Source organism: Parasteatoda tepidariorum, chromosome 6 (assembly GCF_043381705.1).
Source record: "Parasteatoda tepidariorum isolate YZ-2023 chromosome 6, CAS_Ptep_4.0, whole genome shotgun sequence".
Taxonomy (NCBI): domain Eukaryota; kingdom Metazoa; phylum Arthropoda; class Arachnida; order Araneae; family Theridiidae; genus Parasteatoda; species Parasteatoda tepidariorum.
In genome coordinates this window covers 7,259,952-7,275,653 of record NC_092209.1, presented here as the reverse complement: position 1 = coordinate 7,275,653, position 15,702 = coordinate 7,259,952, and the positions used below count along the sequence as shown (strand labels likewise).

Sequence of the window (15,702 nt, the reverse complement as noted above, 5' to 3'; positions counted from 1 at the left end):
TAAATATTATCAAATACAATGGAATAAACCACATTTAATTAACAAACAAAGGTCTAACAAATAGCTCATTAGTATAATAATGCATATCATGAAAAATGAAGATAAATGATTCACTCAAAGCTCTAGTCATCATCTTTTATTATTAACTACTATTTAATTCTTTTTCTTTTTCTGTCTCACATTGCTTAAAAGTGTTTTAAAAAGATAGAGATGCATCAAAAAGAAGTAATTTGTTCTTAAAAAATTTTACGATATTTGTTCTTGAAATTTTACGATTTAATTTACGATATTTGTTCAATGGATGCCCTCCTTTCAGTATATTTTCTTTTTACAGTTTCAAATAGAACAACTTTCCTTTCAACTGGCCACATAAAATAAAATTTTCAAAAATAATTCCAACAAACTTAACCTTATTTGCAGAATCACTCTAAATAAATAAAATTTGAAGCTCTAAAAGAGGTAAACCATTAATAGAAACAACCAATAAAGCGAGAAAAGAAAACATGAAAGCAATAAATTAGCAAACATTAATAATAATTTAAGTTCAGTAATAAAATTATAATACATAACAAATTATACAATCGATTCCATGCAGAAACGTTTCGACGTGATATTTCAGAATCATAAAAGTCTTATAGGGTAACATCACATTTTAACAAAACAGAGGTCAGAGCAGATATTATTAAAAATGTCTTGAGCCGTAATTCGAGACTCGGGTCGAGCGAAGCACGATTTATTACAATTGTTTTTCTCAGATTTTTCCAAATTTGAGACTATTTCTTTTCCATTGAGACTATATAATTCATTTAAAAAGGTTTGTTCAAGTTTTGAAATGAATTTATTGAACTCGCATACTACGCATTGTATTTTCTGTTAGTTGAGACACTACAGTAGAAATAGTTTACTAATTTCATGAAATATTGATATTCCGTCAGTTAATGTAGAAATTTCATTAGTTAATATGGAAACAAATAAAAAAATTTGCCAGAACAAAAATAAAAAAACTTCTACTCTAAAGATTCACAAAATTGCAGATGTTGAATTGCAATACATAAAAATAAAAAATAAAAACATGAATAGTTTTACACACAACTTTGTGAAATTTATACAAAAAATAAGTAGAAAAAAAGCTCCATTATCAGAATTAGTCGTGACAAATGAAATTCAATTGTGTCTGCATATCTCCTAAATGGAGCAATACCAGGTAATGCGCATACAAAATGTGATACATTTTTCCACCAATATGCATATTTATAATCTTGCATAAAAATAATAGATATTATATTTTTTTAAAAACTCAAATATAGGTAATTAAAAGAAAACACTGAGCTCAAAAAATTTTTTAGACTTAGATCTATTGGATCAAACAACTAACACAGGGTGCTCTGTAATGACCACCCTAAATAGATATTTTTAGAAGCATTGTCAAAAATCAAGTCAAAAATATATGCATTCAGAGCTTAAAATTATAATTTAAATGACAAATAAATAAAAATTATATCAAAATCTAAAAATCACTCATGAGGAAGGAAGGATTGAAAACATCAAAACCTGTTTGTATCTTCATCTGTAGAAACAAATATTAAAAGGTGATTGTTAAAAACACTAGATTTATTATTAAAGTATCACCTGGAAATCAAAGTAGTTTTGGTTTTTCTTCCTGTCCTCTTCACTAGCGATTCAATAAGTCCCAGCAGTATCACCATTTCTCTCGATTAAATAATAATTTACAACCCGAGACGCAGATAATACTTTGAGTTCACTTTCGACAAGTTTTCAAAAAATACATATTTAGGGTTGAGATTAGGGAATGCCTTGCTGTGATTCATATTTTAGTCTCTTTATAATGAAAATGTTAAAAATTAATAATGACTTTTCAATTCAAACTTTTTTTTTCCTTCAAAATTTAACAATGACAAATATAGACCCATTTATGCATAGGTGCATGGCACTATATGAAGTTTTATATATATTTGGAGGACAACCTCATGTCTTTTTACATATGTATTTCAAGGCACCGGAATGTTGAAAAGCACCACTAAACACAACCTTTTAGGAAAAAAAGAGAATACTTTTGATCATGCAGCTGGATTCTTTTTCATCAACTCTATATCTGAATCCAACATTTCATGAACCAGTTGCTGAAAATAAAATACAAGATAAAAAATATAACTGATTTTATTTAAAAAAAACAGAGCAAGTAAAATGTGATTCATATCAGTGGTTTATATTTAAATTATTGATGCACTGTCGACCTATTGAACACTTATTTCGTATTTCCATTCATTTATTGATTCTGGGATTTCCAGTAGCAAGAAAAGGTACTTTATATAATTGTGGTTTCTCAGTGTAGTCACACCGGAATATTTAGAGCATCCAGACAAGTAAAATAAACATTACAAAAAATTTTTAAAAAAACAATCAGAAATAATCATTTTATCACAGTGTCCATGCTCATTATTCTATTTCTGGAAGAGTCTCTACAAGGTATCTAGCAATAATTGCCAGACTACCAATTTCAAGGAAAAAGTAAGTATTGCTAGTCAGAAAGTTCGACAAACCACTGGATGAGGGAGAAAGATTAAATTGATTCAGAAGGGGATAAAAGGTGTCTTTTCTTTCGTTTCAAAACTTGGTATTCCTTTATTTTTCAGGTTTATTTCGAACATTCAAAAATTAAGTGAAGATTAATTTACAGATTAATTGTAAGTGAATTTACTATGTTTTCTTTCACGCTCATTATACTTATGTTTTTGATTGGATATTAAATATATGCTTGCATATATAAGACAGATCCAGATTAGATTTATATATATGAATGTATGGAGCGACTATATCTGTGCTATGTTGTAGAGAGTAGAATACATTTATGTGGATTATGTTTTCTTTTTAAAAAGTTATGTGATGTTTAACTTATATTTTTTTTTTCCTGCTTAATAAAAGTTCTTAATGAGTTTTTCATAATGCTTGCTCAGCATTTTCCACTACGTACAACTATTCCAGCAACAATCTTACTTTATTTTCATATTTAAAATCTTAGTAAAAATGAATAAAAAGTATTATTCAAACTAACATTTTACCTTACTTTGAAATCAATTCACTGTGAAGACAAAATAAAGAGTAATCCATATAATTTACGTATAATTTTACATTTTTATCCAACGTCACCATCTAACAGAAAAAAGGACTTCACATAAATTAAACGTGATGTAAAATTGGCAATCGAAATGGGCTGCAGGTGGCGTAGAGCATAAATCTCTACTTATGGCAACATTTTACTAGCTTTCTCCATTAGCATGTGGAGACTCATAGGGGAAGAAAGTACTCTAGATTCTGTCTTGATTTTCAAATAGATTAAAAACTTTTAAGTTAGGAAACTATATGGAACTTGAAAACTACATTAAACATAGTTCTGAAACAAAGTGTTGTGGAAATTTAAAAAAAATATTTTTGACAATTAAATAATAAGAAAGGGGAAAATATTGTGGACCATTCCTATACAACTGAGAAGAGGAGGGGAAAGGGGGAGGGTCAAGAAAAGCAACCAGTCTTCTCCCCAGATAGAGTATTTGAGTGTCGCGATCTTGAATACTAAACAATAGCTAAAAAGAGGCTTAATCAGATATTGAACTCATCCAAAATAAATTTTAAAACAATTGAGAAGCAAAAAAAAAAATTTATAATTTGGTGGAGAGAAAATCCTAATTTTTCTATTTACATTTTTGAAAATATTGGCATTGACTAGCAAATAACCTATACTATATTTCATTCATCTCTATAGAACATAAAGTTATTAGTTTCATGTGTCAAAAAAAGAGGAGTTCCATTTTTATCCACCAAACCAGTCCTCTCCCCTACTAATATATCTAACAAACTCTCCCTTACTAATATCTCTTATAAACTCTCCCTAACTAATATCTCTAATAATCTCTCCCTAACTAATATCTCTAATAAACTCTCCCCGACTAATATCTCTAACAAACTCTCCCCTACTAAATCTGCTTACAGCGACAATTGGTATTTTTACTTGAATAAAAGAAATTAAATTACCTCAAAACTTATCCTAGGCTTCCATCCAATTTTCTGCTTTGCTTTTGAGGCATCTCCTAACAAGTAATCCTAACGGGAAAAAATATATATATCAATGTTAAATTTCTTTAAAAAAGTTTTATATATTTTTTTTAAAAATATTTAATCGAAATTTAGTTCTATCGCAAAAAATTATTCTCGTGATTTTATAACATTAAAGTCATTATTGTTATAAAATCACGAGAATAATTTTGAGAATGATATTCAGCTGAAAATTTTACAAATCATATAATTAATACACAAAAATTGATACACACACTAATATATGAGAGAATACCAGAAAAAAAATTCATGACAATGTAAAAAATAGCTAGAAAAAAAAAAGAGTCACGCATATTTAGATTCAAAAAGAATAGATAATTGCAAGAAACTGTACACAAAAATGTAAAAGTGAGAAAGATATTTTGATATAAAAGAAAATTCAGAAAAAATATTTGTATAAAATTAATTCAAGGCATTGAGCATCAAAACCTAAGAAATAACCAAATCTCATTACTCTAAATTTCAGCAAAATTAAGCATTGTTTTATTTTTGTGAAAATTTCTGAAAATATAGAAAAATTACATTAAAAAACTCGAAGGTTATCATTAAATTTATTATAAACTTATGAATTAATTTAATTATATCATAATTTATTTTGTCTTTTTCATTTTTGTTTTCTATTATTTCATTAAAATGATAGAATGCATTATATCCTTTTTTGTTTATTTTGTGACTTAATGTTACGTTTTAAATCATACTTTTTAGACATAAAAAGATAAGGATAAATTAAAAATCTGAAATCTTGAAAATATATTTTTCAAAAGCTGTGTTTGATGACTTTCACATTTAAAATTTATAAATTTAAATTAATTTCAGACAGTAAAAGTCCCTTGTAACCAAAAATCATAACAATACAAGAAATTGTTGCCATAGAGAGCTTGTTCTCATAGGCAAATACACTATTTAATGCTAAAATAGCAATAAATAAACTAAGGAATGAAACAGTAATGTATACCTCTTATTTCGTTTATTTTGAGCAACTGTTTTAATTTAAAATACACATCTAGAGTCTACTACTTTTGCTAACAGACTATAGACTGAATTACAGAGCTTTGTATTTTATTAAAAAAAAGAAATGCCCATTAGAGGCATGTTAGAACATTAGATTTCCAAAATGGTAACAAGCTTTTGACAGAGAAAAAATTAGATAAAGTGCAATATCTTTTCCGTCATTAATAACAGCAAATGTTAGCTTTAATACGAAAGTTGCTTTTTAAGTAAGAGCCATTTGAAAATAAAACCAAACGAAAGAAAATTTTTAAGAAGCAAATTTATTTTCAGATTGTACATACATTTCTCTTTTTTTCAGCATTAGTTGTTACGTATTTTTTAAATACTTATAATGCCTTACAACTAGATTTAGAATACCCTCTTCATACAAATTTGCTGCCTACTCCATTAAAAAAAAAGATCTCACGTATTTGTTATCGTTGTGGGGATTGCTGCCAAAATGTTGTTTGAAATATTGGAAAAGATTAAATCACTTAGCGCAAGGTCTGTTCTGTAGGGAGGGGAGGTCCAAAACTTCCCTATCAAAAGAGGCCAATAAAGATGGGATCTGAGCTCCAGAGAAAGTCATTGTCATAGAGTAGTATTTCATAGAGTCATTGTCATAGAGTAGTATTTCATAGAGTCATTGTCATAGAGTAGCAGGGAATTTTGCTACTGCACAAATCTGCCAGTGCAGTATATGCAGCAGACAGGTTTTTTTGACGACTAAAAACACATTACTGACTATATCCAGTGGGTGGAGGGCAATTTGTTAAATTTAAACATTTCAATGACACAGAAGTGACCACATAGTTTACCTACACAGCTGTACCTACACAGTTGGTCCCAAAGAATGTCGGGCTACGGCCTTTGTGTACAACAAAACATCCCTTACTTAAACAACCCTCGTAGTAAGTTGTAAAGAAGGCAAATAAGGGAGTAGTTTGTTAACAAAGGACACATTCTTTTGAAGTGTGTGGTAAGCTTTCTAAAAATAGCAAAAGACCTTTTCTTTTGTTAAGAAGATAACTTAGCTGGTAGACGCCCACGCAATGCCATATAAAAATTATAAGAAGGAAATGATACTTTTTGCTTTTCAGTATTGATGCCATAAATAAAAATGCCTTCCATTTAAACTTTCTTCACATAATATTGCTCATATAAACAGCAGTAAAATATTTTCCTAAAAAAAATTTTTTTCATGGGAAAATTTGCTATAATAGCAAACTTCTTGTAAAATCAAGCTTTTACTTTATTTTGCTATCAGAATATTGCATTAAAATGTATATAAGAAGATGCATAGCCCATTTACAAAAACATTAGGCACAAATATGAGAATAAATTAACTGAGAAAAATTTTTTATTAAGAATTCAATGCAGACTCTTCGAAGGGATCCTATCATTATTTTCTTACCACTTCAGTAGGTCTAAAGTATCTAGCATTCACTCGAACACGCACGACGCCACTTTCTTTTTCTTTTCCCACTTCTTCAAGGCCTTCACCTTCCCATCTTTAAAGAAAAAAAGAAAAAGAAATTACTTTATTTTGTTTGAGATACTAATCACATTATTAAGATGTGGATAAAATAGACTCACACAATTTCTTTTCCTACATGCTTAAAGGCTACCTCCACAAATTCCTTCACACTATGCGCTTCACCAGTGGCTATTACAAAGTCTTCAGGTTGGTCTTGTTGTAACATCATCCACATACCCTGAAATATTAAATACAGTCAGGTCCCAAAATCCACAATAACACAAATTGTTCGATATCAAAAGAATATGAATTCCCTATGCATTCGAAAAATCCCTTTTAGACAAATGCGTTTCTCAGTGACCCTTAATATCATGAAATATTTTTGATTGCTAAAAGAAGGCTTAAAGTATAATGCTCAAAGCAACAGTTCCCAAAATGGTGTTCCATGAAACTTAGAGCAGCGGTTCCCAAATGCTGTTCCATGGAACCTAAAGTTTCCGTAGAAGGGTTAAAAAAGTTCCATGAGTTATAACTTTCTTTAAACAGTTTCTTTTTTAATATTTTTAAGCCTGTAATTATGTTTAGATCCCCTCAATAATACATCATTTACCGAATATTTTGGTTGCCGTTACGATATTATTTAAAGAAAAATGCTAGTAAAAAGAAATAGCGCATTTTTTAGGAAAAAATATAATTTTTCAAATAACAATGTACTGAATAAACTATGAAAAAGATACACACTTATAAAATATTGCATTAGTACTTCCCATTGCGCTTTTGAAACCAAAATGAAATAACTAGACTGTTAATGAAAAAATGTGTTTCCCTACTAGCCATTTTCAAAGTTTATTGCAGTTCTTTTTATTTTAACAAAAACCATGTTTTGACTTATTTCATTCATTTTCAGCTTTTGTTTACACAAAAAAAAAATTCAAAATAAGATTAGATTTAGCTCCCAGGACTGTGAATTCATCTGTCAGATGTAAAAAATAATTTAAGATTATTAATGATTTTATCATGAATGAAAAAACGCTGTATTTCTTTTTTAATATTTTCAAAATAAAACAATTTTTTGTAGGTCAATACATGCACACTTGTCTTTATATACTTCAGCTATAAAGTCTGGGTTCCGTTGAAAGAATGTCCATAATTTAGGGTTCCATAGTCTGAAAAATTGAAAACCTCTGACTTAATTGAATTTTTATATTAATTATTACTAATTAATTAATTATTATTAAGAAGAATTTCTTGATTAATGTAGAATTTTATGTAGAATTTCTTGATTAATGTAGAATTTTATGTAGAATTTCTTGAAGCCATGTTAAAAAGAATTGCTACAGTTGAAATGAAGTTACTTGAATTACCCATGCCTTAAAAAGTAAGCATATAAGATAAGTGTGGATAAATAAATCTCCAAAAGATTTGAAAGAACTTGCTAAAATAATGAATCCAAAAGAAAGTGATAATTACGAGGAAGTACTATCTAGCAATCACAGGATCAGTCCCAAACAAAACTTAAAACTCATCTCAATAAGGTTAGACAGTTACTGAAGACAATAATATTACAGTATGTACTTATTTGATAAGATCAGAAATATTTTTTAAAAAAAGGTTATAGCATCCATAAATGTATGAGAAGAGACAGATGGCAAAATGTTCCATCAAACAAAGAATCATATGGATATGGGCATTGATTGAAGTAATATAGGTAATACATCTTTTAAAATGTCTATTTTGACTTTTAATTCTTAAAAATATTTCATACAGTGACTACCACTAATAAAATCACTGGATTATAAAATCAGCTGATTTTTAAAATCAAATCTGTAAAAAAAAAAAATTCATTAGAATGTCAAAATATGCAAAAAAAACATCACTTTATGAAATGATTATCACAGATTTGTAAAATAAAATTTTGGTAGGGCATATGTTTAAAAGAAAAGAAAACCCTTAGTTTTTCGTCCCCAGTTAATTAGAATTTTTTATTTCTTCATGTTTTGAAAGCGTATAAATAACAAATTTTGTACTGTCGCTCTTTGATAAAAAATAAATAAAGGTTACAGGTGTAGATTACACTTCTTAGGGAAATTAAAGTAAAAAAATCAAATACTTGCAAGACAGGTATGATTTTAATAGGCTGTCGGCACTGTATTAAATTATAATATCCTCTTTAGAGTGTGATATGGAGATTTGAATGTATAGATTTATGGAAAGAAAAAATCCAAAGTGTAAGAGGAGAGAAATATTCCTTTCACAAAAGTTTACTTAAATCAGCTTATAGAGTTTAGCTGATTTATTTCTACCTGAGTTTTGTGGGTTAACGTACTCATCAGAAGATAATCCCAACAACTGAAGATATAATCTTAAACTAATATTTTTTACAACATAATTTTGAGCTAAATATAGGCTATTCAAGGAAGCTGATATCAACAAATACATCAAAATAAGTGGCTTAAAGCTTGCAGGTCACATTTGTCGAATGGACTCTTCTTCCTTGACATTTAAGATCTACAATTGCAAACCAATAGGAACTAAAGATAGAGGTAGGCCTAAGATCAAATGGCTCTTATCTTAATCTACTTAATCTTATCGTAAATCTTAAGAACTAATAACTGGAGAACAATCGCAAAGAAACAAGCAGAATGGAGGAAGGTTCTAGGGAAGGTTCTGGTCCACAAAGAGCTGTCATGCCAATAGAAGAAGAAGAATATTCTTTTAAAGTAAAAGAGATGAACCAAAAAAATAGTTTAAGAAAGACTCACTTCAATGTAGTCTCTAGCATGACCCCAATCCCTGAGTGAGTCCAAATTACCCAACTCAAAATAATCTTGCTGCTGTAAGAATATCTTAGCCACACTCCGAGTTATTTTTCTTGTCACAAACGTTTCCCCTGAAAACATGAAATGGAACATCATTATCACTATGTTCACAGGTATATTTCACATACATAGATATATATATATTTTAAAATATATATGTCATTTATTATGTATCATTAACCATAATGCATGCTTATAACAATAAACTAATGCATGTAGATTAATTGTGTCAACATTAGAGCAGTCAGAAATCTAATGGTTGGTAAAAGTTAGGTTGATACAATTAAAATTCAATTTTTAATTGTATAACCCTAAAATAAGCCTTTTCCTACAATAAATTTCTTAAAATTCTCATTTTAAATTTAGTAATTGAATGATTTGAATCGTTTCAAAGAAAAACTTAAATATCCTATGTATAAATTAATGTCTATATTTAAGTTAAGAAGCATGCATCATTAATAATGTATCTTAATATGTGACAATCTGATAATAAGATCAAAAATAGCTATAAGTTAAGCTTTAATTTATTTATTTTGCATGTTATACCAAATTTTCATTGTCTACTTTTTTTATCACAGAATAACATAATACATAAATTAACGCAAAATTATATGAAAAACTTTATGTAAATGTCATATTTTCGAAAATTTACTTTATTACAAATTTTTATTTTTTAAATGAAATAAAACATATCAAAATTAAATGAATTTTCAGAAAATACACATTTCTTATTCTAGATATTCATTAAATGAAATAACAACATAAAAAGAAATAGTTGAATACAAAAAAAAATTATGTTTTTCCATGCATTATTTATAAAACTCATAGTATTCATAAAAAAGTAGCTCAATATAATTTTAAGATTTATTTTCATTACAAAAATCTGGAGTCTGTTTCTAGTAAACCAAAATTAACAGGCAAAGCCTAAAATAAAAAAAATTTAGAAATACAATGGTTGAACTTCAAAAAAAAAGGTAACTTTCACTGGGCTTCATCTTTAGTCACCAATTTGTGATAGTTAAATAACAGTTTTTCTTAATTGCAAGCATGCATCAAAAAAAAATTTTTTTAAACGTGTCTTCTCAACATGCAATCTACTTAGAAAAATCAGAGAATTTGCCCACACCCATTTAAAAACAAAAACTCAAAGCTGGCAGCCTTTCATAAAAAATCAGTTTTAAAAAATATATATACAGATAAAAATTGAAAAAGATCAACTTTGAACTAAAAGTGAATGTGACTTATACCTCTTCTTGGGCTCTCATGATTGAATAGTATGCCGTTAACAGCAAACATATTATATGCTTCCCTGTAATTTACAACAATCCAGTAAGCATACAACTTAGCTACACCTGAAAATAAAATTGAAGACAAAAATTAACACTGATAAAAGCAATATGCAGATAAATACAGAAATCTACCACCATTAATGTTGCAAAAAAGCAGGGATTAGCGCTCAAAGGGGACAAACTTTAAATATATTATAAAAGTGCTGAGAATTTTTTGTGATATTGCATGAAATAAATATATTCAATAACTTTTTCTTTTTGATGGAACAAACCCGCATTTGCATTGCATGGAGAGGAAAACAACAAAAACCTCCCATGGTTAGCCTGGAGGCAAAGAGACTCTAACCTACAATCCACCTATCACTATAGGTTGTTTCACGTCAGCACTGTGGTCGTGCAAACTGTATACGGAATTCCTATCAACCAGCTATCGCTGAGATTCGAACACTCTATCCCCGGAGCCACCATTGCTCTAGCCTCTAGTATTGTCGGTATAAAATAAGTGTTGCATTGAAATATTTTAAGTAAGTGACGTAGTTATCCCAGGGGTGAGTCGGTAAGTAACGCGGTCCAGCCTTTATTTATTAATCGATCAGATCTCAAAGTAAATTTGCTATTTTAAGTTTATGTTGTGATATTAAGTGAGTTTCTATGATCATACATTTATCAGCATAACGTCTACCACTGAGTATATTTTGTGTCAGCATTGTGGTCAGTGGGAGCCTGGTGCGGAGGATCTCCTGAGTCACTACAGCTCTCTATTGTATATAGCAAAATATCCTTATGTTTTGACGACATATCATGATATCAAACTTTCACTGATGCTGAGGACTATTCAAAACTACACCTTTTTTGGTCTGGACAAAAATGGCGAAAAACAATAAATGCTTCATACCATAGGGTGATCTAGGGTAGAAAGGTGTTGTCTCTGTTTGAGGTACTTCTTGAACTTTGCCGTACATCTCACTGGTGGATGCCTGGTAGAACTTGACATCTTTTTCCAGTTTACAAGTACGAATTGCATCCAGCATTCGGAGAGTTCCTAATGCATCCACATTCGCTGTATACTCACTCAAGTCAAAAGATATCTGAAAAAAAATTTCCTTTGGTTAGATATACAGTGCAGTTGCAGTAAACAGGTATGAAAAAAAAAGTCTAAAACTACCTATCAAGTCAAATCATAAAATAAAAAAATTATAAGAAAAAGAAAATAAAAAAACCACATCTATTATTTACACACTTAAAGTTTTTTCGTTTTGTTTTCTGCGTGTGTACATTTACAGCAGCTATTTGTTAAGGCTTATATAAAAATTATGATGAAAGAGAATAAAATCATAATAAAATAAAACAAGAGAATAAAGTAAAACAAGAAAATAATGTAGAAATGAACAAAAATTAATTCAAAAACATGTGAAACTATTTTGCACAAGAAAAAAGAAAGGAAAAAAACAGATCTATTATTTACACACTTAAATTTTTTTTGTATCGTTTTCTAAAAGTGTACATTTACAGTCCAACGAATTGTTAAGGCTTACATATGAAAATTATGATGAAAAAGAATAAAATCATACTAAAGTAAAACAAGAAAATAATGTAGAAATATTAGGAATAAATAGACATTTAACAAAGCAATTTCTGGTATTATTTTCTATCATGAAAATTTCATTGCAATTTTTAGCGTTTCCATACAAATATTACGATCAACAATTTACAAATTACCCCTTTAGTCAAATTTTTTCTCCTAGATGAAAACCTAACAATGATTCATTTTATATTTTTATACACAATAAAGCACTTTTTTAAAAAATGAAGTGAATTATTTTTTATTCTGTCAAAACTGCTTTTAGTTTTTTGTGTTGGAAAACAGCCTTCCGGAGTGAAAAAGTTAAGTTGATTGATTACCTTATTCTTAACTTGAAAATTACACCCAAAGTCTAAAGAATATCACAGTTGATTAAATTTCTAAAATATTAATTTAGATATACTACTCCAGATCTAATATTTATAATTTCATTTAATGAAAAATCAGACACATGAAAAAGCTTAAAATCAATTTAATTAAAAAATTTGGCCGATTGTGGAGCTAGTCATAAATGAAGAATAAGAATTCTTACCTTAACGTGACTCTGGGCACCTAAATTATAGATTTCTGTAGGCATGACTTGACTAATTAGTTTAACTAAACAGGAACTGTCAGTTAGATCACCATAGTGCAAATGCATGGCTGGAAGATAAATATATGATGCTTATTTATTTTGAATAAAGGGCTTTAAAAATTCATTTAGTTAACACGGTTGACAAAAATCATGATTTTTAAAAAAATAGTAAAATAAAAAGTTTTTTTTTTCACAGCTCAAATAAAATATATTAGTAATACATAATACTATTAAAAAAATATTATGGTTAAAATATTAAATGTTATTAACTAAAATGGTTAAATTTATTATTTAAATACTATGAACTAATCAATGACTAAAATCACAATAATTTTATCAACCCTCGACACCCTTGAGAATTGTAATAAAATTTCATTGTGTATAAACATTAACTACATTAATTAAATTTCATTGTGTATAAACATTAACTACATATTTAATAAGTTTTAAAAGTAATTGTATTTAAATAAATTTCAAACTACAAGAATAAAATTTAAACATGTTTAGTAAAAGCAAATTATTTGACATACAAATAATGAATTATAATTTAAAAGTTATTGATAATTAGCTTCCTTACAAGTTTTAATCAAGTTTATACATCTAATACATAACTGTCATATAAGAAAAAATCCAGTAGATGTTACCAAATAATATAAATTTCATGATAACTGTTGCATAATGCACTAAAATTTTACACATAGGGAATTTTAGGGATTTATATAGTCATCAAAATAGAAAAACTGCAATATTTTCAAGTTATGATTGATATTAAAGATATGAAATGTGGAACAGTTAGAATAAAACCATCCATGGTTGAGTTGGGCCTTTTTCCAAGGGGAGTTGATTTGTAGTTTGATGCTGCTTTAATTGGGAGTTTTTCTTTCTTTCAATTTTTGCTTATTAAATAATGGTATAATAAATAACTTGGAAATTAATTTAATTATTTAAATTAAATCACAATTATAAACAGTTTAAAAAATTGCTTTATTTCATTTTGAAAATGAGCTTTCCACATTTTTTTCATTTGATTTCCAAAAACCCTCTTTTTTTTCTAAGTGGAATTTTGATATTTTTTCTTGGTTCTTTCAACTGTAGGAAAAACTTGTATCCTTGGTTTTAAAGTAATATAAATTAGTTTTTTATTAATCAAATTATAACATTTACTAATGCAGCAATTTTTAAATTGTTTTCATGGAAGATTTTACTTTTGATACCAGTTTTTAAATGGGTGCCACTTTTTAGCAAAAACTGAAGGTGACCAATGAGAAAATCTTTTAAAAAAATCCTGGAATTGGGTTTACTTGAAAAGAAAAACCTGAAGACATTTCCATGGGGCCCAAAATGGTGTGATTGTGTTACAATGCAAAATGGTTTAATTAACAAATGTTTCTATTCATTGAAAAGGGATTAATAGACAAGACTGAAGAGCATTAATTATAACACAACTACTAAAAATTACACTAAAAATACTATAAATAAATATCATTAAATAAGACTAAACATGCACTTATTTGATTAACAATTTACATAGTATATTTGGCATCTAAAATTTATATAATTTTCAGAAACTTCACTGTTTGCTTCACTTTTCTGAAAGAAATGTAAAACAGCATTAAACATATAAAAATACCAAAAAGAAAAGAAGTACTCACAGCCTTCTCTATGTGTCAAAGGATTTCCATATAAATGCTGAATGCGTCCAGTATTAAAAGAGCTTGATCTCCTAATAATCCCATGTACTTCATAACCTTTGTCGATTAAAAATTCTGCCAGATAAGAACCATCCTTAGGAGAAAAAAATCAAAACAATTGTGAACGCTTTTATTTTAAGGATTTTTATTCTCTAATAGTTCTCTGTAATAAACAATTCAATAGACTTAAAATTACAGCTGTTTAAAAATTTTAAAAAAAGTAAAAACTTTTGAATTTCTAAAGTATGAAAGCTATATAACTTGGAATATGGTGGTAACAAACACTCCTAAAAAATTCCAATTTTTCTCTCACTTTTGACAACTTTTTTCCAGATTGATTTTATCCCATTTCTCTGATTTTTGACATGACATGTATTATTGGTTTTTACATTTTTTTTAAAAAAAATGTTACAAGACTAATTTTTTTATGAAAAACAATGAACTACTAAGTACTTCAAACTCAAATTTGCTCATTTTCCCGGACTGGACTTAGAAATTGTAATTCAACTCCCTGATTTTTCAATCTCTGTTCTGTGGCCACCCTTAAGGAATAAATAGTGCAAAAATCTAAAACTTAATCATTAATAACGAAGACCTCAAATTAACCATTGATTGATTTGGTACGATATCACCTTCCATATATACATACAAACAAACTAAAAAAAAAATTGCACATTGAATCTTTTTATCTGAAACCTATATATGTTAAACAGATTGTCTTTAATTTTTTTTCCAAAGAAACGAACAAAAAAACATATTCAGAATCAAAATTAAACATAAGAAAATAAGACTAGCTCAGTTTTCTTTCCCTAATATTTTATCTTCATAACAGCCCATCTATTAAAACCCGTAATTCCAATTTAACAAAATGATCAAGATAAAAACTTTAGGCGATCATACCTGCCCTGTTATGCCTGTTATAAGAGCTACTTTTCGGGGTTTCGAAACATTATTTTTTATTGATTCCCCAGACATAGTGAAAATTTATAAAGACAATAATAAATAACACCTTTCAGATAACAAAACTAGAGCTGACGTTTGTTATGGTTACTCCACCGGCATTGCCAAATTTATGTTGCGAAAAATAATATATTGTTCTGAATTCATGCTTCTAGCTTTCTTTCTTTTTTTTTTTTCTTTTTTTTTTTA

General features: G+C 28.1%; 1 protein-coding gene across 1 annotated transcript; it reads right to left on the bottom strand.

Annotated features, from left to right (window-relative positions):
- Window positions 1–14: 14 nt before the first annotated feature.
- Window positions 15–15,686, bottom strand: LOC107439246 (GDP-mannose 4,6 dehydratase; the record flags this gene model as incomplete). Its single annotated transcript, XM_016051769.3, is given in 10 exon segments — window positions 15–2,141; window positions 4,051–4,119; window positions 6,536–6,632; window positions 6,718–6,836; window positions 9,361–9,488; window positions 10,665–10,769; window positions 11,602–11,794; window positions 12,821–12,930; window positions 14,515–14,647; window positions 15,454–15,686. Coding segments are annotated over 10 exon segments (1,092 nt in total). The 3' UTR covers window positions 15–2,078.
- Between the last annotated feature and the right edge of the window lie 16 nt (window positions 15,687–15,702).